This window comes from Parasteatoda tepidariorum, chromosome X1, assembly GCF_043381705.1.
Source record: "Parasteatoda tepidariorum isolate YZ-2023 chromosome X1, CAS_Ptep_4.0, whole genome shotgun sequence".
Taxonomy (NCBI): Eukaryota; Metazoa; Arthropoda; class Arachnida; order Araneae; family Theridiidae; genus Parasteatoda; species Parasteatoda tepidariorum.
In genome coordinates, this window is record NC_092214.1 from 16,940,597 (window position 1) to 16,967,417 (window position 26,821).

General features: G+C 27.2%; 1 protein-coding gene across 1 annotated transcript in view; it reads right to left on the reverse strand.

Annotated features, from left to right (window-relative positions):
• LOC107455461 (lachesin-like) overlaps positions 1–26,821 on the reverse strand; it is a 137,432-nt gene that overhangs the window by 34,805 nt on the left and 75,806 nt on the right. The window contains exons 2-3 of the mRNA XM_043040309.2: positions 10,858–10,970; positions 4,694–4,901 (exon numbers count right to left, since the gene is read on the reverse strand). Of these exons, the coding sequence (XP_042896243.1) occupies positions 4,694–4,901; positions 10,858–10,970 (321 nt within the window). The remainder of the gene's footprint in view (positions 1–4,693; positions 4,902–10,857; positions 10,971–26,821) is intronic.

Below are 26,821 nucleotides of genomic sequence, written 5' to 3' on the forward strand. Positions count from 1 at the left end.
AAGGAAAAAGCATTATATGTTAAGAGTAAATATTTTATATGAACTCAAGAGAAAATTATCTGTAATAAAGATTGAAGATAAGTTTATAAAAATAATCTTTTTTCTAATTATAATAAATCTAAAAATAATCTCGAAAAATAATCTTTTCAGAAAGTACTATCATTTCTTAGAAGGCGTAATAACTAGCTTTTAGGAGAATTTCGCCTAGCTTTGTTTGAGGAATTCAAAGCATGAAGTAGGCATATTTATCCTTTTTCATATATGAATAGTTTTTAGTTAATATGAAACTAAATGCAGGAATAACGCATATGGAAATTTCATTATATTGGAACTAAGTAAAATTATTTTAAGAATAACTTTGTATTCTTCCTTTTGGCATATTTTTTCTCTTTCACATAAATAGCTTTTTTTCAATATATGGTTTAATGTAAGAATAACGAGTATATAAATTTCACAGGATTGGAATTAAGCAAAATTATTAAAAAAAATATTTGATATTTTTCCTTTTATATATGAGTAGTTTTTCTTTTCTTTTCAATATATAGCGTAATGCAAGAATAGCGAATATAGAAATTTCGAAAAGTTGAAACTAAGTAAAATTGTTAAAAAACTTTTAAATTTTTTCCTTTTAGAGTATTTTTTCTTTTTAATACATAAATAGCTTTTTTATTTCATTATATAGCTCAGTGCAAGAATAATGAATGTAAAAATTTTAAAATTTTGGAACAAGTTAAATTTTTAAAACAATAATCTTTTAAATTGTTAGAAAAATAAATGATTTTAAGAAAAAGTATTTAGTTAATAGAAGCAATCTTTTGCTTAATTCTTTAAGTTTAGCTTTGGATTTTTACGCTGCAAAAAAATAAAAAAATAAAAAAAATAACAAATTTAACCGATTACATAATTGTTTGTTAATTAATGATATAAGTTGTTGAATTTTATGAGCCACAGATAATTAATTAGTATCGCTCTCCTAACAAACGTAATTCGTAACTAATTCTCGTAACTAAATTTCTTATTATCTTAATAAATTATTTATTAAGAAAATGAGGATATTTTTTCGCTGTGTTTTGATAACACATACACAGTGTATGAAACGAGTTTTAAAATATGGAATCACGCTTATAATAGTATACTTCTCAAAGGATATCGATAATAAGTATTGTGACGGGAAAGAAAACAGTGAATTTTTTAAAAGCTTCAGTGATGTTCAAGATCCAGATGCGTTGTTGTTTTATTTGCAGTTTAAAAGTAACAAAAGCAAACTTATTTCTTGAAACTAAAAGTGGTTAAAAAATTACATCTAAGGAATAAACTAGGTCCTCAAAGGAAATACAATTTAGTCCAATATTCTCAGGTAACTAATATTCTCAGGTAAAGTAAACTTTTCAGAAATGTGTAAATGAACTTTTTATTTAGCTACTACTTGCGCTTTGTCTGCCACATAATTAAAATGATTTTAAATTATGTGGCAGACAAAGAAATACAGTTAAGTCAAATTTTCAAAAGAAATACAATTTAGATTAGTGAAATTGACTAAATTGCATTTCTAAAGAAATACAATTTAGTCAAATTTTCAAAAGAAATACAATTTAATTTAGTAAAATTGACTAAATTGCATTTCAAAAGAAATACAATTTAGTCAAATTTTCTCAGGTTTATTTAGAGTAAACTTTTCAGAAATGTGTAAATGAACTTTTTATTTAGCTACTACTTGCGCTTTGTCTGCCACATAATTAAAATGATTTTAAATTATGTGGCAGACAAAGAAATACAATTTAGTCAAATTTTCAAAAGAAATACAATTTAGTTTAGTATAATTGACTAAATTGTATTTCAAAAGAAATACAATTTAGTCAAATTTTCTCAGGTATATTTGAAGTAAACTTTTTAAAAATGTGTAAATGAACTTTTTTACTTAGCTACTACTCGCGCTTTGTCTGCCACATAATTAAAATGATTTTAAAATTTTTACATTAGCATCGAAGCGAAGTAGAAAAATAAGTAGATCAACGAAAGTATTGTATATCATTATTATTATTACTACTATTACTAATAATAAAAAGATAGTTTTTTCAAATTTTCAAAAGATTGGTAGAAAATTAACAATAAAATAAAAAAAAAGCCTATGTGCTTTCAAAAGATAGATTTTAACAAAATATTAAATTTTCAAATATCTCATAAACGAAATATTGCGTATTATTTAATTAATTTCAAAATTATCAGCCTCGGAATATACATCTTCCTGAAATAATGGTACAATTTTTACTTAAAAATACGCAAGTAATAAATGATAAAATATTTTTTTTTAAACCTTAAACTTATTTGACGGTTTTAAGTAAATTTAAATTATTTCATAAAAAAATAGTAGCTTAATTTTTAGCATTTTTTCAGTATTGTAGGATATTTCTATAGTGTATTTCTTCACATCTTGTTAGTGAGATAAAATTCATTAGTTTCAAATAATTGTGATATTTATAAGATATACTTGAATCAGTTACTTGAATCGAATTTCTTACCTTTCTTATAATTTTTCTAAGTAGATTGAAACTCCGGCTAACGTGAGGTAAATCCGAGTGTAATTTTAGATAAATACTCGCTTTGTAGAAACATACAACCAAAAAAATTATTTTAAAGCATTATTTGCTTAGTGATAAAATTGTACCGAATGTTGTCTTAATATATTGGGCTCTAGGTTTCAAAAGGATATTTACCATGTTGTTTCTTATTTACTTGACATTGAATTTATATGATAGCATTTTATCACTGTATAAAAGTATTTACTAAAAATAGAATTGAAAAGAAAAATGGTCGTGGGATATATGGTCAAAAATTGCGTGACTGCAGATAGTAAAATAAAATCTTAGATGGTATCATAGAACAAAATATTATGCAGATAAAATATCATGACCAGAACAAGGATGAAACCAGAACCAGAACCTTTTAACCAGAACATGGATGAAAATAAGTAATGGGGAGTTTTCTTCTGTTTTTTTTATCGACACTTACTACTTTTATTGACATTTATTAATTTTATTTATTTTATTGAAAAATAATAAGATCAAAAATACTATAACTTATAAAAAATTCAAGATAGAACATTTTTGAAAATGTAATCAAATGTTTCATTGGTAAACACTGTTTGTAAATAAAAAACTTCTCGCATTGACAGTTAAACAAATGTCAAAGCTTTGAAAAGATTCTAAAAATCCAGGAATCAATGAAGAATGAATAATGTAGAGGTATTTAAAGGTATAAAGATAGATAAAAATTCATGATATGTTGCTTCATAGTTTCGAATGCTCACTGTTTCTGAAATTTGCATTTTAGTTCCATAAAAGAGAAAATTCTTCCCGCTAAGTTTTCATCCCTTTGCGAAACAAAATTCCATCAAGTTGTCATAATGGCAAAGTGGTTTATGTTAATATAACTTTCTATTACTTGTAAAAAATTGGTGATATAAAACTAATTTTAAGCTTTAATGGTCTCAAACTAAGAAACTATTATTGATATGGTATCATAAACTAAGTAGCATTTAATAGATCAAAATTTTTTTTATTAATTTTTTGGAACATCAAAGTAGGTAACGAAAACTACATAAAATTTAAAAAAATGATTGAGTAATGAAATTAATGTATCGATGTTTTTATTATAAAATACACTGTTTTTAATGAAATGAAAAAAGGAAATAGTTATTAAGGATTTGGATAAAATAGTCAAAAAAATATTGTTTTTAAATACAATGAATTAGTTGCCTTATTGAATCTAAAATCAGAAATAATTTTCAGTAATAGATTCATCTGAAATATTGGCGTTTTTATGCCAGTCTGTCATTTTTAATTAATTTTTTTGAGGTTTAAAGTTTAACAGTCTTATATGTATTAAGTGTAGAAGTAATATTTTTTTTATTTAACTAAACCTGACCTTTTATAAATTTGGAGTATAGATTAAATAAATTAAGAAATCAAAATTTTATTCAAAAAGAGTTTTTATTTGCACGTAGAACAATATTTTTAAACTAATATTAGGAAAAAAGTTATTATTGGAGCATAGTGGTATAAATTATAGGACAAAATTAATGGTCATCACCGGCTACAGGGAGACTAAATGTAACAAATGGCAATTAAATAGTTGTCTGCCAATCGCCATCAAATCACCACTTTTTTCATGCAATTCTAATAAATATTTTATAATATTCTGAAAAAATTTTTACGTCACTCTTGTTTTTTAAATTTTTTCTTCATTTTAGAAAAAAAAATCTTGTTTACTATATTTTGAGAAATGCTTCAATAGAAATGCTTCATTATTAATATCAACAGCTTTTTGTAATCGCTTGAAATATTCAAATTTTGTAAAAATAGTTGCGTTTTTAAAAAGAGGCTATTGTTAAAAATGCTACTACTGGCCTCTGACCGGTAGCAAAATTTTCTAATTTTGCTCGATAGTATAAACCCTGAGTAAAGTTGTATATTTTATTTTTTTTAATAGTTTTTATCCTTTAAATTGAAGTAAAATATATCTAACTATTTACAAAATATAATTTTATATTTTACTGACCAATAAATATTTTTTTTAATATTTAGCATAAACTGATCTCGTTTGGATATTTTGAATCAAAAAATGTTATGACTATTTTCTTGCTCATACTTAAGTTTGAGTTCATAATTTGTAATAGAATAAATATGTTACTCACCTAATACATCAAGATATCCTATCTGACTTTTCATTGGCACAGTATTCACTTGGCACATGTAACCACCTTTGTCCGATTCTCGAACATTGCGGATTTGAAGAATAAAATTCCTGTTATCACTATGGCTGAGGCTGATGCGATAGTTTCGAGTAATAATGTGATGATAAATAGTTAATATTGCTTTCGTTTCCACTTTGATCCAAGCTGCCTAAAGAAAAAATTATTTAAATATCTTTAGTAAGGGAAAATTTTTGAAAAAGTAAAAATTTCAGAGAGATCTATACTCATAGTTATTTTTTCATATTTCTCAAGAAATACTTGGAGAATTGTTTTAAAACTTTACAAGTGTTTAGGTCATTCGATTTCTGAAACATATCAATAAAGTTTGAAGCTTTTAGGAAATGATACTAAAATGTTTTCGAGTATGTGCAGTATGAAAAGATTACTTTTAATACTCAAATCTTGTGCAATTTTTAAATTTTTTTTTTTCAAATCTGAAAATTATATTTTTATTATTAGTTAAAAATTATTCTTATGTTTGCGAAATTTTGTGCAGTTATTGCATATAATAACCTACGTAATTGACACAAGTTACAAACTTATCGCTAAATAGTTTGGCATAGGGTGTTCAAAAAACATTATTTTTCGTTCGTAAGTTATTGCCTGCCCTCAAACCTCTAAAATCCTTAAAATTAATTGATATGCATGAGAAATCGCATGGTCTGAACATTCCTTAAGTTTTAAAATAATTCTCTAATCATTTCTTGAGAAATATGGATTATTATAGAAGTGTTTCCACTATTTTATATAACCCCTGCATATTCTAATTAATATTATATGACAAATAATTTCTGAACAGTTTTGACATCATATCACAAAATCTAATTGTTTTATAAGAATAATCTTTCGTCTTTTTGGCCGCCCAGTCTGCGTGGAGGGGTGGCCTACCACGGATCGAGCAAGTTTCGATTCTCCATTGGACTGCTTGACTACAATTTTTCCGACTGTGTCTCAGTGGTTTGGTTCGGAATCCACTCTAATGGTCCCCAGCTGTTTCAGAGGCTGAAAAAAACGCACGGTTGGGGAGCGTGGTGAGGAGGTAAATGATTACTACAACAATCTCTTTTCTGATCGAAGTTGCAGTAGTGTAATGTGCAGATGTGACGGATCAACATTAAGAATAAATTCCAGACCATGACTAATAGTGCATAAGCACTTGTGAGACGTTAACGACAAAACAAATTAAATTGTCTTTGGGAAATTTTTAGTTTCTCGTATTATTTATGATTCATAACAGAAAATCTAAAAATTAAGACGTTTCATTTATAGATTGCAAAAGCTAATACGCTACTTATTGCAAATATTTGAAATCCATCATTTTTACAAATACACTGGTGTGCAAAAACTAAAGACGAAATGGAAAAACTAGCATAACAACAAAACAGGTAGTTACAACAAAGGGAAAGGTCATTGAGAAGACCAATCACCGTAAGATAAAGTAGATACTATATGCACCATGACGTACTGGAGGGCTTATCATAAGGAAATAAAACGAACTGGCGGTGTAAGTTCAGTATTTATGTGAATGGTATCGAGTGGTATACGCCAGTTTAAACGAAGTGAATTTGTTGTCATAGTGTTATATGGCCAACGGACAACACAGAAGACGAGATCTGGATCAGTTTACGCGAGGTCGAATCAATGGGAAGTTGGAAGAAGTTCGTTGTGTGACCAGTGTGGCTGCGGAGTTCGGGATCACCCACAGTATCGCGTCACAAGCTTGGAACACATTTCAGAGGACAAAACAGTTAGGAGGTTTAGTAGAGGTCACCCTCTCACAACCACGACAGGACCGGTATAAAGTCCTACAGGCTCAAAGGAACAGATGTAAAATAAACAATATTTTTAAAATTCTATTTCTCGGTAACTATGTAACCAATTTCGCACAAATTTCACATTCTGCCATGTAAAATAACGTATTTTAAATTAATGTAAAAAATTATATACCTTAAAATTCAAAATTTTTTTGACTATTACAAAATAAAATAATAAAAAATCATAAATATACATCAAAATTCCTTTTTGCATAGAATTATCTTTGGATAATTGAATTTTATAAGTGCAAAATTTATTAAATTAATGTGTGCAAAAATGTTTTAATTCGCTTAAAAAGTTCTTGAGATATGGCGAAATACGCAAAAAGTAAAATTTGAACCATTCTCCTGACCAGACTATGGGTACTATATTTCTAAGATTGCATCTATCCCTTATATTTTTCGGGTCAAAACCCCGAATTCGTTGGAAACAAGGTATGTTTATTCAGAGAAAGTACGTTTTAGTGTCTGATTTCGTAACTTAAAATGTCGTCTGCACTAATTAGCATATTTGAGGACCCCCCTCCTCGAACCCTTAGCAATGAGTCCTAGAACGTAAAAATCCGACCATTAGATCTAAAGTTATTCAGGGAGGTCCGTTTTTAATTTTGCGCAGTGTACAACTGAACTCAACTATTATAAGAACAAAGGTGTTTGCCGGTTTTAGTTTCACAACCATACATTGCCAATGTTATATATATTTTTCTCATTAGTGTAATTACGTAATAGAATAAATTAATTAAGAGATTAATTAATTATACAATAACAGAGGACATTAATACTTCTTAATGTATGAATTCTTACCAGAACAGCCAAATAACGAAATTAATAAGTTGTGCCACTGCAGAACAGTAAAACAAAAAATAACCAGTGTTGCCACCATCAAAAACTACTATTTATAATAAAACCAAAACTAAAACCGCATCTATTTGAGGGCAGAAATAGACAGTCTTTGCTGTACTTCCGGAAAAAAGAACTAAGTAGGGAGTTTGGTAAGGCGGGAGATTGATATTGCTTTCGCCTCACCTAATGATCTGAATGAAAAAAAATCTTCTTACTACTATCCTTATTTCTTATAAAAATAAATAAATCAAATTTTTTAAAGAAACAATCATTCACCTTCTGAATTCGAAACTATTCTCTGATAAAAAAAAAATCTATTGCTGGATGCAATTTATGAATAAAAACATGAAGTTGAAACACACATTAAGGACGTTTTCTTTTTACACGTTTCCTGTTTAATTTCAAACAAAGTAGTTCATAATAAGTCTTTTTTTTTAAAGGGATTTTATGTTTAGGGGCATGATTATATTCCTCCTGATGGTTATGTTCACAGAAATATTACTTCTCTTTTTAGAAGCACAGTGAAAGTCGTAGTAATTTATTTTCAGAATAAAGAAATCCTCCAGAATTCAAAAAAGGTCACTTTCAAATTAAATTTATCAATAACTGTTACTGCTGTAGCCTTTTGTTTCTTTTTCCAGTGGATAAAAATAAGAAGAGCTTTTTATAACATTCAATACAACTGCATTGCCGCTATGATAAGTTTAGCTATCTAGAAATTTAGTTATTAATTTTTCTCATTAAAATTGACACATTTGTTTTTAAGCTCATTTAGTAATATTTTACAATTTCAAAACTAATTAAAAATGTATGATTAAAGTTAAGAAAGTAAAGACAACAGTATGAAAATTAATTGGAGTAAATAATGATAAGTCTGCTGCCTGAAAGATTTTAATAGAAATGTAAGCACACAAATATTCATCATTTCAATTAAGTTGGGATAATTTCTATTTATTGAAAACCCTAGATGAAACAGTCAATTTAAATATCGTTCAGTATTTTAAATGTGAATATTTTTTGAAATATATTTATTATTAGTTTAAAGAAAATCGCCAACTATTACTTTTGAACATTTTGAAATCACGTGTTTAGCTACTATTAACCTAATTTGGAATTAAAATAAATGATCGTAGCAAAACATTTATAATAACAATTAGATATAATTTACTGTTTTTCAAAACTAAGCTCATAAATATTGCCAGAAGATATATAAATTCACGAAATTATTCTGAATAATTATGAAAAGAGTTTTAAAATTGAAATCCCAATGATTGTTATGTTTTTTTTGTTGTTAAAATTTAATTTTAGTATCTTACTATTAATAAAGCATGACTTTGTGTGTGAGAGCTACGAATTTATTTAGATTAAAACTGTTCTGAAAGAAAAGAACAAACTAAAACACATTTATAAATAATATTTCTAAGCACAGTATATTTTTGCAATCAATAAATTTTAGTTAAAGGTTTTATTTCTTTCATTTTCTTTTTCATCTTCGGTTTTTTTCAACCTTAGAGTTTCACATATATTCTGCATCAAATAATATGATTTGTATTTTTAAGTTGATATAATTGATTCATTTACATTATTTTATACTGTTGTATTAAGTAGTTATTTAAAGAATAATTAATTTTAGTGTTAGAATAGCTGAATTAAAATTTTATTTCTTTAACAATTTTTTGTTTGTTTTAAAGAGGACTGAGTTGCTTTCTTATTTGTATCTAATCTATATGAAAAGAAGGTTATTAAAATTTTGTAAGCAACGTTTCTGTCAAATAAAATTCTAATGAATGGTATAGGATATTATATTTTTATTGCAAAAATATTTAATATAAGGTTTTAAAATCATGCAAATGCATTTTTTAAAATATTCGTTTTAGTCACGATAATATAATTGCATTTATTCTAAACATCAACTTGAGTAAAATTACGATAGTAAAAGTAATTTTTTAAAATTTTTTAAAGTTTTTTTTAAAAATTTCTTAGGAGTGGAGCATCAAACATTTAGTTTACTCTCTATCGAAGAATAAATGGTCCTCTATCCTACCGGATCTGAACCAGCCTCGTCAAAAAAGGAAAAGGTGGTATTGTTCTAAATCATTTATTGTGAGGATACTTAAAGGTTGTTACTTAAATTTAATGCAAAAACTTTTTGCATGGTTTTTGTTGCATTACTGTAATACAAATTTGAAAGTGTATTAGAACTTATTGGTCACCAGCTTATTGGATCATGCGAACTTATTGGTAGATTATAATGTAATTGGTGTTATTATAATGTAAAAAATTCCGTATTTAATTTTTGACTTTACCATACTAAATTTATTTTGGCGTTTTGATGCAATTTTAAAAAAATGAAACAAACAAAAAAATATTTGTCAAAGGCATAAATGTAAGTTGAAATCTATAACTTGTAAAAGAAACTAGGAAGAGTAAAAGTTGTTCATTAGATATAGAGTTTAATATCTAATCATTTGCTTCCTAAGATATTGTAAAAACTTTAAAAAGATATAGATAGATAAAAAGAGATAAAGGTAAGAAAATATTTTGAAATCGTATTTTTTTGCGACATTTAAGAAATTTTACTATGTTTTTGAATATATTTTGCGATTTGATTATTATTAAATAGCGTCAAAGTATGACGTGAAATACGCTTAAATTTATTTATTCCATAAATATCAAACATTTAATAACGATATTGAAGTATTAATTTAATAAAAGGGAGATAAAATTTTAAAAAAATCGAAAACGTATGAAAGAAAAAGAAAATAAAAAGGGTTAAAAAATCTTTTTTGAAGCAAGTAGTGGTAACTGATTTCTAAATTAATTAACTGCAAAATATTTTTTTGAAAGTTCTTGAAATCATTAAAATTAAGGGTTTATTATTTTTCCTAACAAAATTATTTTTTTTTTGTTTAGGCTAACGGTGCTCTCCAATTCAATTATTTATTTTTTAAAATAGAAATTGATTCAACTTGAATTAAATTCCCACAGTGTCATCTGTTGTTCCTGTTTAATACAGTAGCTTTTGTGCCATAAAACACTTCACGCCATGTTGCATCGAAACTTATTTCCACAGTATTGTCTGCAAGTTTTGTTACGAAAAATGTGTTCTGGTACGTATGTGAACTACCGTTAAATATGACCTTATGCAAAAATTTTTGCCTCTTCTGATACATTTAATTATCACATTGTTCGGACGCATATGATAGATTAACTTTTGTAAATTGCGACACCAAACAGATGGCATCATTATATATGCCCTGCATATCAAAGCAGAGCTAAAATACTTGTGAGATGTAACAATTTCAGACTTTGTGCTTTGTTTCATTATTATTTTTTTAAATATTTGAAACATCGGAAACAATAATATATTATAAAGAATCGTAAATTGTGAGAATTATTTTTACACTTCGTTAACGCTTACCGCTAATAAATATGCTTATTACTTACTCTGTAAGTTCCGAGATTTTCTACTGTACAGCTTAACTGCGCGTCTCTACCAGCTGCAACTGTAACATTTTCAATAGGTTCGGCAAACTCCGGTTCAGGTTCAACTAAATAATCTGAAATTGTAAGTAAATAATATATGTATGAATTTCGAAGTTTCAGGTTTGCTAGAATATACAGAGTATTACTTTATAACAATCCTGAATACATACTTTGAAAAAAAAAACTGAAAAATACTATTTTTGGTCAAAATTTCAGTAAAAATGCATAAAAAGTTCTGACCAATCACTATTGAAATTAATAAGTGCAATGTTAGGTTTAAAACAATCTAAAACCCACTTCTTTGAAGCTTAAAGAGAATTCCAATATTAGATTCAAACAGTGTTATACATCGCATGCAAAAAAATATAGCAATAAGATTATAACTTGTACCAACCCTTTTAGTTATAATATGCAATAACTGCACAAAATTTCTTATACCTATCTTAAATATTCATGGAAATAAGGACATTTTTATAAAAAAAACTTATATTTTTGCCTTACGCTTTCTTACTATAACTACAGAAATATTCATTAAACCAGACCAGCGTATTTTTTAATTAATATCAAAAGTATTATTTTATAATTTGAAACAGAAATTCTTAGAAATTTTGCAAGATATAAGTATTTAAAGTAATCCTTTCATACTGGCGCACGAGCGAAAAACATCATTTTATTTTCATAATTATGTTCTGAATCGTATTTTATAACTCATGAAAAGAGTCCGATTTGAATATCTTGAAAATGTAAAAAGTTTCTCGCAATTTTCTCAGTAGCATTTGTACTTTTTTTTAAAGAAAGATTTAACTGATAAGGGGTTTTCATAAATTTCCTTTTGTATCATTTAACAAAATTTAATAACAAAAGATATTACCCTACAAAATGGTCCAGACAACAAAATGTGTTGATATAAGGAAAGAAAACATATGAAATAAAATATATTGTAGCAGGGGATGGTCCCATAGAATGCCGATGTCATTTTTAATAAATCTGAGTCAATAGTACAATATAAAATTTGCAGAATACCCAAAGTCTTGCCAAATTTACAAAAACTACTTGGAAAATTGCTAGGAGCTTCTTAAATATTCAAGATATTCAAATAGGATTTTTTTCATACATAACTAAACACGATTCAGAGTAAAATTATGGAAAAATATTTTTAAATGCTTCCTGCCCATGAACAGTATGAAATCATATCTTGCTCAATTTTTAAAATTTTTTTTTCCAAAATTTGAAAATGATATTTTCTTATTAATTAAACATTATTCTTAATTGAATGAAAACTTTTTCCTTATTTTATATTTATAATTCGAACATTAAAAATAAAATAAAGAAAAAAATAATGAAAAATAGAAAAAAAATTATAACGAAAAGATATGATCTTGTCATCAACTCACACGATTAAAGAGCTTTCTGATATTGTATTAATGAAGCCAAAGCAAAATATATCAATACAGTAGTGTTAGGTCAAAATAAACACAAAAAAGAACATATAAAGGGAGAAAAACGTCATTTACTTACTATTAACTTGCAAAACTGATTTAAAAATATTTCCAAAACTGAGTGTCAGATTACAAAATATGAAATTAAAGTGTAATAGATCATTGTGCAGCTCTAGTGCGACGTAAATGAACTACAACTACAACTAAAGTGTAATAGAGGGTAGTGGAATATATTTTTTTAGGCGCGTTCTTACTGAAGTTAAGAACCGCATTTGAGTTGTCTGCCACCTTAAATTGATCCGAAAACAATATTTGCACTAGGTAATAACATATTATACTGGGTAAAACAAAAATTACAGAATTATATAAAAGGTTGAATTTTAGGCTCAATACTTCAATCCAATGACTTTTGTAACTATTATTACTATTTATTGGGTAATATTTACTACTTAATTCAATTTTGGAAGAAGTTGCAGGTTTGTAATAAAATTTTGAAATATTTACGGCATAGTACTGATCTTATTTTTATCTTTGGTTGCCACAAATTTGCCTGAATTGGATTTTCACATGAAAACAAATATATCAAATTAAAGAACTGAAAGTTTTTTTTATATAATTCTAATCATTTGTTAATTTTAATGCATAATTCAATCAATGATTTCGCATAATAATTATAGAATTTAATAACATTTGTTGGATAATAGTTCTTTTGATTCAAATTTTGGAAAAGTATTTCTATTTGCTTTTTGGATACATAAATATTACTAAAAATTCTTCTAATTCTATTGACTATAAATAGTATTTAAGTAAATGTAAATAAAAACATTATAATTTCTTGTAGTTACATATTTATATTAAATTTAAAATCTATCCTTTTGTCGTATTCAACAAGGTAGGTATTTTTTTTAAATATTTAAACACAAAAAATTAAAATTAATGTTATAACCATGATTACGAAGCATTATTAGTTGCTCGGGTTAAATATTATTCAACAACATTATATAGTTTTGAAAATTAAAGTTCATCAATAAATCTAAAAACATCAATAAGTCTAAATATAAAATTATCAATAAATCTAAAAACAAATTTGATATTTAGTGCATAATTTTTTCATAATAGTGTAAAAATAAGATATCCAGAAGTGACAAAAATTAAGAACCTTGTGACATTCCACCTATTGAATAAATTTTCTTTATTATAAAGATACAGTAACGCACATTATTCAGAATTTCTAGACAATCAAAACTCAAAATCACACAAATTACTATTTAGGATATTTTGAATATATATATACTAGGGGGCACCGCCCCCTGCTCGCTACGCTCGCCAACCCCCAGAACTGCTTCGCAGTTCCATTGCATATTGCTTCGCAATCTTATAAAAACATTTTAACAAATTTAAATTTTAAAATAAAAATGCCAGATATTGAAATCAATTACTTAATGAAATTTATACACTTCTCTGCCCCCTTNTCTTCGCTAACTGCTCCTAAATTTTCAGGGAAAAAGTTCACCTGTGAGTGAAGGAAATGCATTTTTACACTCATGGAGCAACCCAACGTTTTAAATTTGTCCAGCATTTTCATTACAATTTCCTTATAATCAGGATCCTTGTAGTTACCCAGAAATTTACTGACGGCATTTTTGAAGGCAACCCAAGCTTTTTTTCCATTGTTGTCATGTTAGTCTCAAAATCTTTATCCTTCACGAGTTTGCCGATAACTGGGCCAACGAAAACTCAGCTTGATATAAAACTTTATGCATAGGTATTTGAATCGATCGACATTTTTTGGAACAGCCTTGACAAACTGTTTCATTGCACCTAATTTAATATTTTGAGGGAAAAACAATACTTTTTTTCTGATCAACTAATCTGTTTCGAATAACGTTCTTAGTGTCTGGGTCAACATTTTGTCTTTTCGGCCATTCTTTTGTGACCCTATGCTGAGTATTGTCATGGCTGTCCCACTCACAAATGAAACATGGGAACCTAGTAAATCCACCTAGTTGACCAAGAACATGGAAATAATTTTCAAATCTCCGCAAATGGTCCAACTGCGGTCTCTTCTTCATCAAAGTACTTAATAAATTATTTTTTCTCGATTCCTGTACCAATAAAAAGATGTTCCTTTGGCCAATAAGTTTTATCTTTCAGTCTGGAGCCTAACAGTTCAGCTGCCTCTTTCAAAAGGCCCAGATCTCTTGTCAGATCATTAAGTTCAACCTGAGAGAAGGGTTGAGGTGAGCCGGTTACAAGTGGTTTATATTCGATATTAGAGACTGGAACTTCTGGATGTTCCGAGTCTGAAGACTCTGAACAGATGACTGGCAATTCAGTTGGAGGCAAAGGTACAGATGCAGCAAGACAATGAGAAACGGGGCATATGGCCGATGGAATATTATCAGGATAAGATTTTAGCCTTTGATTTTTCCGGTTATACCCACGAACATGGCAGGAACAAAAATAACAATAATCAAAGTAGTTTTTAGGCTCCATGTCATGGGAATTGCAAATCGTGAAACAGTCTTCTTTCCTCAAGGCCATAAGCGTAGATTATTGAGACACTCCACACAAACTTTATGAGGAGCCCACGATTTGTCCTGGTCTCCGAGTTTCATGCCAAAAAACGATTTTTAACAACACTGTATTCGCCTCATATGTAACAAATGTCATCTAGGAAATTTTCACAAGGTTTTCAAATTCGAAGCCATGTTTCACGAAGCGCACAGAGAAAAGCAGACGTTAAAAATGCTTCCAAAAAAAAAAGACTTCCGATTACGCTTGTTAGTGTTCCTGAGAGGTCAGAGAACCAAGATAAGAATTCTCGCCACGCTATTGGTAGAGCTAGATTGTGACAGAGAGAGGGACAGTGACAGGAAGATGTCATAGAGGGGTAGTTTTGTAGATTTAGCCAACGTAGAATGCTAATCAGGCAAGAAATTTAAAATAAATTTTTTTTTTATGGTAAATGTTCATAAAAATTCCAATAAAACTGAATTTTTCAAGAGAATGTGACGTAATAGAAATTTTTCATTACTTTTTTTTCATTTCAGCACCAAAAAGTGCATAAAGTTCAGCTATCAGTCCCCTTGTATTTTTTTCATCGCAGGACTGTGTTTATGTATAACTAAATTAAGAGAAAATCCTTTTATTAAAACTTATTCTGAAACCTTATTAAAATTTTCGTAACAATTTAAACGCATTTTGACAAAAAACTACAATTTCAAACATTAAGTTTGTTATTTAATGTTAACAAGATTTTAAGTATGAAATAAATTTAGTTTTAAAGCAAATGAAACAAATTTCATTTTAATTTTAAATTTATGATTCGTAAAAAATTGAATAAACCTACAGTTTTTTCCTTTAGGACACAAAAATAAATAGAAATCAGGATATAAATAATCAGGAAATTAATTTAAACATCGTCGGTCGGTGTTATTTTTAAATGCTTTTATTAAACTCCGAGTTACCTTATTTCAATTCCAACTACAGCGAACGAATCTATAATTTTTTGTTATTGATATTTTAGACAAGAGTTTTAAAAATATACAGCAAGACGATCTTTAAAATGTCGTTTAATTAACACTGAGATTTAAATTATTACTACTTGTACTTTAATTGACTTTAGAAGAATTAATTATAAAACAAAATGGGAAAATTAAATAAAATTGAATTAATTGTTAAACAAACTTTTTCAACTTAGGACCTTAAAAAAATTAGACAAATTTGAAAACAAAACTTTTTATAAGTTAGAAGCGAATACTGTTTTTAATTATATTTGACAGACTGACAAAAAATTACCATACTAAAATATTCTGCGATTAAATTTTAATTTTACGCTTATGTTTCCGTTTACTATAAATTCGCATGCTTCTTACCACTAGCAAATTTTGCATTCAATAATATTTTAATATGAAGTTTTTCCTTTAAAAAAAAAATTCATGATTTACCTTTAGAAAACGAGATTCACTTTTGAAGGACTCATAATTAATCTTAAAGCAAATTTGCGGGACATTCCAATAAGACAGTTTCTTTCTTTAAAAAAAAAAATTTCTTTATTTTTGGCATATATATGTTTCATTAAAGAGCAGTTTGAAATGTCTGAAAAATATTTAATTAACTCTTTTCACAGAAAAAAACAAAGACAGTGTTTTTCTTTATGAGTGAGAGGAGGAAATAGGATGACTCTTTACATATTATTGTTTTTTTTTTCTTCGTATTGTCGGGGCTGAAAAAATTAGATAGTGTCAATCGGTATAGGGTGCCTCAAAAATGCTTCGAAATCTATTAGATGGAGAAATATATTCATATTTTTATATTTTGAATATAAAGAGAAAAAATTTAATCGAGGAAAAAAAATTCTGATAAAATTACCGCACTGAATGGTTGTGACACTTCTTGTAAACAAAACATGATCAAAATTACCATATTTATTATTATAGAATTCATATTATTTACATATTTACTCTTATAAAATCATATTTTATTGTTGATTTCAGCAAAATCATTACCAAAGCACTTCGGTAAAAATTATCGAGCTTTTTCGCGTTTTCACAGAGCCAGAAATTTCACTGCGTTTTGGTATTTTTTACCACGCTTTTTTTCTCTGTGAATTTTTATTTGCCTGAAAAAACTTTTTTTGTTAGTTAAGGTTTTATTTGACAGAAATTTAAAACGAGAACAAAATGTTTTCAAAACTAGGATAAAAAAATAAGAGGTTAATATGTGATTAAAATTAATTGTTTCATATTCGTTTTAAATAAATTGTGTAATACGAGAAGTAATGATTAATTTTAGCCAATTTTCTCAAAATATCACTAATACTACAAGTTGTACCAAAAAATTTTTGTAGTATTTAGAAAAAAGTTTTAACTGATGTGGTTTGTTATATGAATTTGAGTGGCATTTTACTCGCCCCATGCTAGAGAAATCTGCTAAGCCATATTTTAAAATAATTGACTGATTTTTGGTATTTATATCTGAGTTTTTCATATTATATTTTCAGCACTTTATTACATTAAATGTTTTCACTTATGGTAATAAAGGCGCCTGATGGCTGAGAGGTAGCGCCTCGAGCTGTCGTGCGAAAGGTCCTTGGTTCGATCCTCTGGCCGGACAAGGTTAGCTTAACCTTTTATCCTTTCAGTGGGTCGATAAAAAGAGCATGCTTGGGAACTAAACACTGGGGGTTCCGCGATGGGTTGTCCACCCAACCGGAACATCTGCTCTTGCACCCTAGAGCCCAAAGGTCAAGAAAACTGAGATGGGCACAATAGGCCTTGGCCCTCAATGGGCTGTCGCACCACTGAGTTTAGTTTAGTTTTCAAAATGGTGTTCTCCAATTAGACGCTTTTAGAAAGTTTCTCATATTATTTGTTGACAAGCAAGGTTAAATCCTATTAATCGGCAATTATTATAACAGTATCCAGTAAATTTTCACTATATTATGGTTGAACACACCTTCTTACTGTGTATTATTTAATATATAGTTGTCACGAAACATCATTTTCAGTAGTCAAAGATACCAAACAAAGCAACAAACCTTAATAAAAATTCTTCTCTTGTCAAGTAAAGCAATCTATAAATATATTTATTCGTAGATTGTTTTATTTGGCGAGAGACGAATTAGAAAAAAAAAAGGTTTAAAACTGCAGAAGATTTTTGTAAAAATTGTACAAAGTTATTAGATACAAATAGTACAAAAATACCATTCGTTTTCCCCGCATGTAATGTATAAAATGAAAGTGCGTTGAACTATAAAAGTTTTTAATACTATCTTAAATTTATTATCTTTAGTTGAATTTAAATGTCAAGTAATAAGTCACAGCAACTTAACAGTTTTTAAAGCAGTCGTGCTTCGTAGCAAACTCAAAATAAAGCTTCTTTCAGATTGCTAAACGAATAAAAAATATAGTCGCGCAGGTGCTAGCCAATTCAAAACGTAGCGTTTAAACACAAAAGTATCGTAAAACTTTCTTGAAAGAAAAGTTGAGTTACCAAACAATAAGTCGGATCTAAAAGGAAGCTTTCTATATTTCTTTGATCAAAAAGAAAGTCATAAACTTCACATTTTTAGGTTTGGTCTCAGGTGGTGGGGCCATCGTTGAAGCCTTTCTTGTGCTACGCATAAATAACCCATATTCATATTGAAAATTTGTATTTATGGTGTTTTCAGAAAGATTTGTTTTCTTTTTCTTTTTGTTATTAGAACAAATTCAATGTGGCTCTAATTAAATAGTTATCAAATTTAATGAAGTTCAAATTAACATTTCTAGTATGAATCATCAGTATATATTTTTCTGCATTTTAATAATCAAGAAAATCTTATATTTAGGCCTCTTTTTTATGAAAAAATGAGTATTTGAAATTTACATAGACAGAGAAAAAAATTATGGTCAAATTACCGCACTGTAATTATGGTAATAAAACCGAAATATATAGTATTTTGACCATTCTTATGATAATGGTTTCTGTTTATATGCTAATGATTTACCGGAAATTCTGGTTTTTAAAATTATAGTTCTTATTACCACAAATTTAGAAAAAATGCAAAACTGAAACGCAAATTCAAAGGAATAAATGATTTTTTATGCTATTCTCTAAGGTATCACTGTAAAATTATCAAATTTTATCACATTAACGAAATTTTAACTCATATTATTAAGCAATATTTTATTGTTAATTTTACCTAAATAGAGTCAGAAACATAGTAAAGTTTACCCATTGAGTCAGAAACATAGTAAAGTTTACCCTATTCTCAAAGTTTTGACCGTATTTTTTCCACTCAGTTTAGTTTTTAGTATTTAAAATTTAGTAAATTAGATTAAAAACTACATTAAAAAACGATAGCGTTACCATGTTAATTAATAATTGAAATAAAAAGAAATCGTTTTTAATATTCTAATTTTAATTACGAAATTCAACTTAAACGAAATCTTTTTTTTGACATCTTTCTCAAAGTAAAAAAAAAAAAAAAAAAAAAAAAAAAAAAAAAAAAAAAANAAGTAATAAAAAAAAAAAAACTAAGCAAAAATAATTTTTTTTCCTTTTTTTGAATTTTCCTTCTGCTGTCCCTTTATTTCCTTCCCTTTTTTCGTAAATAAGCATATCCCTTTTTCTATTGGAGCAATTTTTTCTAAATAAACATAAGTAAAATACGTAATTACTAGAATTATCATTAATTAGCATTATTAAATAATTAAGTACGATTAAATTTCAGCTTATGTTAGTATGTCATTAACCAATTTTTAAAAACCAGTAAAAATTTTAAAATTGTGAGCAACTGAGCTTGAAAAACTTAATAGTAAGGTAGTTAACAAAAAAGGAGCGTTTCCATAAATTGAATAAGAACACAGAAAAAAAAAATCCCTTTTAAACCGAAAGGGGATTTAAAGAAAACTCTCCAAAGTTGTTGCTTAGGCGCATTGCTAGGGGAAATCGGTTAATTTGTTCTATTGTATTATGAAAAGGTTAGAATAGTTGCATTTCTTAACAGTTTTAAATATTCAAGAAAGTATTCGTTATTAAAAGGAGAGCAAAAATAATGTAAACCTTTTGAAGAATTTTATTTTATTAGTATTTTTAACCTTTTTTATTCCTTAATAAATTGAAAAGGTTATATTATCTAAAAAAGTTTAAAGTATCTTTTTTATTGTGCGCAGCTTATTTTGCTCCTGTGCAATCTCTTCCTAATTATATATTTTTAAAATATTCTTTTAAATTGTCATTTAACCAAATAAATTTTGATATGAATTAAAGAAAGTATAGTTATAATAAATGTGATTGTAGATAAACGTGAAGTTGTCGAAGTTACATAATATACCTTTTTTAAATAAAAATTTCCTTTTTTACCGGAAAACTAACAAAATTATTTATTACAGAGAAAACTTTCATTTTTAGCAGTCATACAAGTTTCGGTGAAATGAATAGCTTGAATTTAGTAGTTATTTTCCGATGAAAGATCGTGAATTCATAAAAAACATTTCTGAAATATACTAATAAGGAGGTTTGTGCTTGCAAGCACAATCCTTAATATATATTTTCAAATTTCTTGAAAAAAAAACAAGTAAAAATATTACATAAGTCAGAAGTTTTTGACAATTACAGAAGTTCATTTTCGCGACAAATTTCCTGGTCATAGTCAAAATGCTAATATTAAAGATTTGAAAAAATGTATGTTTATAACGACACATTTTTAAGGTTTTACAACAATATTTTTAGGGCATCTTTTCTGGCATTTTTTTTTCTTTCCTGTCAAGTTTTAGAGAGTCCGAATCAAATGAAAAAAATCAAAATTAAAGTTTACCGATACATTCTATTCAGTACATTGGTAATGACAAAATAAATGAACCCTGAAAATGTTGTATCAAAACTTTTCAGTATTAATATTTATTTCTATCGATACAACCAATAGAAAAGCTTTTTAATATCTATCTATTGATACTGTGCCAGAGGTAAACCCGCAAACGATAAATAAATTGGTGATACGTTCTATCGATTTGAAGTAATTGGCACAATTAAGGAAGACTTCATGTATACCCTTGCAATAATAAAGGAGAAAAACTACATTCAAGGATATAAAAAGGAAAGGATTCGTTAAAATGTGTCGTTAGTTAAAGAACAGACCTATGGTCATCTACTGGAAATGGTCATGTTCGACACAATCCTCATAATGAAAATTCCTTGTACTTATTATAACGTTACACAAAACTGGCACGGTATTGATTAAATTTTGCATTTCCTTCAAGTTTGATATTTTCGATGAACGAAAACTTCTTTTATTTAATTTTGTCATTGCAAATAATATTCTAGAAACATTCATTTAAAAAAATATTTGTGTTTTTAACACGAATTTTTCGATAATTTGAAGAAAAAAACTTCATATGCACTTAATGTTAAAGATGTCTTGTTTTGTTTTGATGTTTTTATTATTGATAACTTTTGATAACTTTTTCTCTCTAATACAATGATAAAAAATTTCTTCCAAATTTTTTTAAAAAACAGAGAAAAGAAAAGAAAAAGAAAATACACTGAAAGCCTTGTGTGAACTTTGAAATTAAGGGACTTCAGAGAGCACAATGAGAGCTGAACTTCGTCTCAAGAAGAGAATTTCCTTATTTCAGTTCAATACATACCACTCCTCTTTATTTTCCTAATTTTTTAAGGACTTTAAAAACATTGACTAAATGCTTGTTGATCCAAGATGACTTGAAAGAATTTCTTATTATCCTAATTATAGGTGGAAAAAAAAACAAGTAAAAGCAAGAAATAAAAAAAAACGTGAAAAGTATGAAATAAAAGAAATAAGGAAAATGTCATTTATAAAAAACGCTTTCATAGCATCACTAGCACTGCTTATTTTTTTAAAAATTAAAATAATAGAGATCGATTAACTCAAGACCGTATTCTAAGAGTAAAAATAAATAACGTAAGATTTATTTTAATACTTCTGAAAATAAAGATTTATTGGTTGAAAAATAATAAAGAATTTCTATAAAAATATTTTACTTACTTGTATTCAAAGAAAATCTCAAAAAACTAACAAAAAAATGGAAAAAGAGAAAATCATTTGTATACTTGTAAAAAGTAATTTTTTTTCCTAACGTCAAAACACGTTTCTCTGAAGGGTTCTGTTAAACGTATGAAAAACGTTAATTTTTATGTAGTTAAAATAAGAGAGTTGGAATGACCGAAAAAAAAACAACAACTTTGTTTTAATTTCTTTTCTGAAAATGAAAGCAATTAAAGATCTATAGGGTTTATCCTATATTTAACCTAACAGATAAAATTTAAATATATATATATATAATATANTATTGAATTTGCATGAGTTGAGAGAACTTTAACAATTAAAAAAAATCAATAAACAATTAAAAAATTAAGAAAACCAATTGTATACTAAAGTAAGACTAAGTAGTAAAGGATTAAATGATAAAAAATTATGCTTTCAAAAAATTGCATTTTTTCTTTAAAATAAATAATAAAGTTGGATTGATTAATGGCTGAACAAACAATAAAAACAATTTAAGATTTATCGGTTTAAATTCTTTTTTAAACGGTAGACACTTAACTTTCGTTCTTCGCCTAGGAAGATGCCGGAGGTGCTACTCATTTAACGTTACCCAGTGGGCATCTGTGAACCTAAGTCACGGAGGCGAGCAACATTTCCCACGCCACACACCCATTTATAGGGCGGGCCACATTCACACATCACATTAAAGAGAGCACACACAGAAACATCTATGCCCTGAGCGGGATTCGAACCCGCAACCATTGGCTTCACAGTCAGGCACGCTGACCGCTCGGTCACCTGGCCGGCTGGTTTAAAAATAATAAATTTTTATCAATTAACTATACTTATGGACTATATATCAATTAACTATACTATTAACTATACTTATATTAAGAAATATTTCTTAATAAAATGGTGGAGAAAAAAAGTTGTTTTCATTGCAAATTTATTATAACAAAATAGTAAATTATATAAATACAAAATACTTCTTGTAAATTGTATCACTTTAAAAGAAAAGAAATTAAAAAAATTAACCAAAGAATTAAGCAAAAATTACTTCTTGATATGTAATAATAATTTTTTTTCTTGGAAACAAAATTAATTCAGAACAAAATTATGCTCACAAACGCAAAGTAACATAAGTCAGATTGAAAATAGTCTACAAGAAACGTTGTTTTCTGATACAGGGAAAAACAAAACAAAACAAAAAAATGCAAAAATGAACAAAATACGATTTCTAATTCAATTTTCTTAAACCTATTCAACAACACGAAAACAATCTTGTTTTCGTAGCGTCATCTTTATGAGCGCGCCAAAAGTGCATGTTACCTATATCGTTACGAGCGTCTTTTAAAGATTAGACTTCAGTTCCGATGCCTCTAGACGTACCACTTTATTAACGAGACAATGAATGCGGTAAATCGATATTTTGCTATAGATTGAGCTGTCTTATTTAAAAGAGTTTTTAACAATTTTACAATTTTCTTCTAAAACACTATAAAGTTTTGAAATAAAACTATTAAAGCTTTATTTCTTTTTAAAAAAAAAGAAAGAGAGAATGACTTAAATATAAAAATGTATTGAATAAAACATATTTAATAGAAACTTCTTAAAATTTACGATTTAAGTAATTAAAAAAGATACCAAGCATGCACTATAATCCTTTACTGTATATAGGTGTGCGTGGCAGAATGTAGTACCTCAATAAAAATGTGACAAATTTTAATGATATTATGGTACAAAATGAAAATATCTATTAGTGCATAAAATAATAAAACAAATTGAGAAAAAATCTTGTAGGGATTAACTAATGTTACAATCTAATGATTTCACCCTTCAAATTAGTCGTGAGTTAGAAAATTTTGTCCAGGTTTTTATTTTGAAATACATCTAAAATCAATAAAGTTCTATAGTTATTTACTCTAACAAAAAATAAAATGTTGCATGCTTTGAAGGAAAATTCGGGGTAAAATGGGTAAAATTAATACAAGAATTACAATACTATTTAAACAGATGGCTTTAAGGGCGATAAAAAGTTCGAAGGGATAGAATGAAAACTTTTACTAACTGTAATAATCAAAAAAAAAAAATTCTTCTCTAAGTAATTACTTGTTGCCCGCGGATTTGTAAATAGACGGCTTTAAGAGCGCTAAAAAGTTTGGAGGGATAGAGCTTTTACTAATTGTAACCATTAAAAAAACTTATCTAAGTAATTATTTGTTGCCCACGGATTTCTAAATAGATGGCCTTAAGAGCGCTAATTACTAATTGTAACGATCAAAAAAAAATAATTCTTCTCTAAGTAATTACTTGTTGCCCGCGGATTTGTAAATAGACGTCTTTAAGAGCGCTAAAAAGTTCGGTGGGATAGAGCTTTTACTAACTGTAACGATCAAAAAAACTTCTCTAAGTAATTACTTGTTGCCGGCGGATTTCTAAATAGATGGCTTTAAGAGCGCTAATTACTAATTGAAACGATCAAGAAAAAAAAAAAAATCTTCTCTAAGTAATTACTTGTTGCCCGCGAATTCGTAAATAGACGTCTTTAAGAGCGCTAAAAAGTTCGGAGGGATAGAATGGGAGCTTTTACTAATTGTAACTATCAAAAAAACTTCTCTAAGTAATTACTAGTTGCCCGCGGATTTCTAAATAGATGGCTTTAAGAGCGCTAAAAAGTCCGGAGGGATAGAATGGGAACTTTTACTAATTGTAGCGAACAAAACTTCTTCTCTTAGTAATTACTTGTTGCCCGCGGATTCCATTGTAATCTGGAACTCTCACGCTTTTTTGGTTTTTCAGTAATCTATTTGCTCATTTTCAAATAACTAGGACATCAGAACAGATAAATGAAAGCATTTTTTGAAGGAATATTACGATCATAAAAATAGTTAAGACGTGTGTCAAATAAACTTGCAGTAGAAGATGAAATTTAAATATTTATTAAATCCTCTGCAGAAGTAAAAATTTATTTTAAAAATCGGATACGTTAAGCAAGCAGTAAAATGATAAACTCATAGAAATGTTGAAAACTCTAAATTTTGAAGAAACTTTTAAATGTTCTTTAACTTTCAGTAATAGAAGAAATCACATTTCTGTGTTATGGAAACTAAATCACTGAACTAGGAAGGAATTTTGTAGGTCTTCCAGAGAAACGAACTGTAATAATCATTAGAGAAAGAAAAATACTTTCATTATGAAAACAATTTAATGGAAAATTTTTGTTTAGTATTTATAGTGAATAATAAAAAGTATTTCCATTATCACAGAACTTTGATTGAAATTTTTTACTGCCCCCAGAAGCTAATTTTAGTCCCTCCTTTTTGATAATTCATCAAAAAGAAAGACTATGAGATTATTAAACGAAACAATTTTTATTGAGAAAAATTATAAGTAGAAATTAGTAAAAATAAATGAAAATTTTTTCACAGTCCTGTATTTTTAGGATTATGCTAAGCAATGATGTTGATATATTATTTGACAAAGCATTAGGTAGATATTTTTAGAGGTAATAAAATATTTTATAGAATTATAGTAAACACAAATTTCTTCAACTTTAGATTTAAATGAACGATATGTTTAGTAGTAGGGTGGAATACATTGCTTGTCAGATTTTTGGAGCATGATATATTCTTATTGATTAATAAAAATAAACTTTATTCTTATAATTTTAAATTTTATTTGATATATTTAGATGCAAAAATGTACTTGAGTTTAATGAGCCTATCTTTCTGGACTACAAAAATATAAGTGTCATTAAATTTTTGTTTATTTTTAAAGTATAATATCAAAATAAATACAAAATAAGTATAATATCAAAATAAGTATCAAAATAAGTATTTTTTTATAATTGAAAAGTTAACTTCGATTTTTGAATTTTAAACACGTTTTTATCGATATCATATTATTTTTAAATCGATACTGTTCATTGGTCTCGTATACACTGAATCAGCAACTGGTATCTAAACTGATGGATCAGTTGACTTAATCTTTATAATTTTGGGTTTTTAGGGATATTTTTAAAATATTTCATTACAAACACATCTAATAAAAGAAAAGTATAAAGCAAAAAATTATTATCTTTCTTATCTCTTAAAGAGTAATTACTTATAGAAATTATTTGGTTAGGAACCACATTTTCCAATATCTTTTCAAAAATTATATTTTGACAATCTTTATATATTTTTCATGCAATATAATTTTAACTATGATTAATAGGGTATCGATGTAGTATAATTAAGTATTTTAGTGCGTTAACATTATATCAGTTGTTTTAATGTAATATTAATAAAAGAATTCTATACAAAAATCAAAATCGTATCATTTTATTCTTAAAGCATAGCATAAATACTTGCATCATTCTTGCACCAGAAAATTATTCTCAAGCCAGAAAATGGTGTTTATCAGGAGTTCAGTTAGTGAAACAGAATGAGATTCAGGTAAAAAAAAATTTCAGTAAATTTCAATACATATTTTTTTTAAATATTTTAAATGTCCTTCTAGTAGTTTTAACCCGTCACATAAAATTTATTAAACTAATCATGGCAACAACTTTTATTTCTTCATATTTTATAAGAATTTTAGAACAGAATATGAATTGATAATTTAATTTCTTGTGAAACAGTTTGTACTTAATTTTTAAACATATATTTTTAAACGCTTTTTTGATCACTTCTTTTATGCTTTTAGTGTTAAATTCTTTTTACTCGAATCATTAACCGTATAAATAGTACATAAATAATAAAATTGTAGATAACAGAAAACATTGCAAATTATATAACATTGTAAATAACAAATAGAATTAGGATTTTCGTGTATTAGTGGCTGAACTATATATGTTAAGATAGCGAGCTGGTAAGTAAAAATGTTATGCCTTGTATTAGGTTAATATTTGAATTTAAAGTAGACTGTTGTTTAAAATTTAAACTTTGGATCAGTGATCGAACAAAGTTCAGACTATAGATGTGTGTATTTTTGA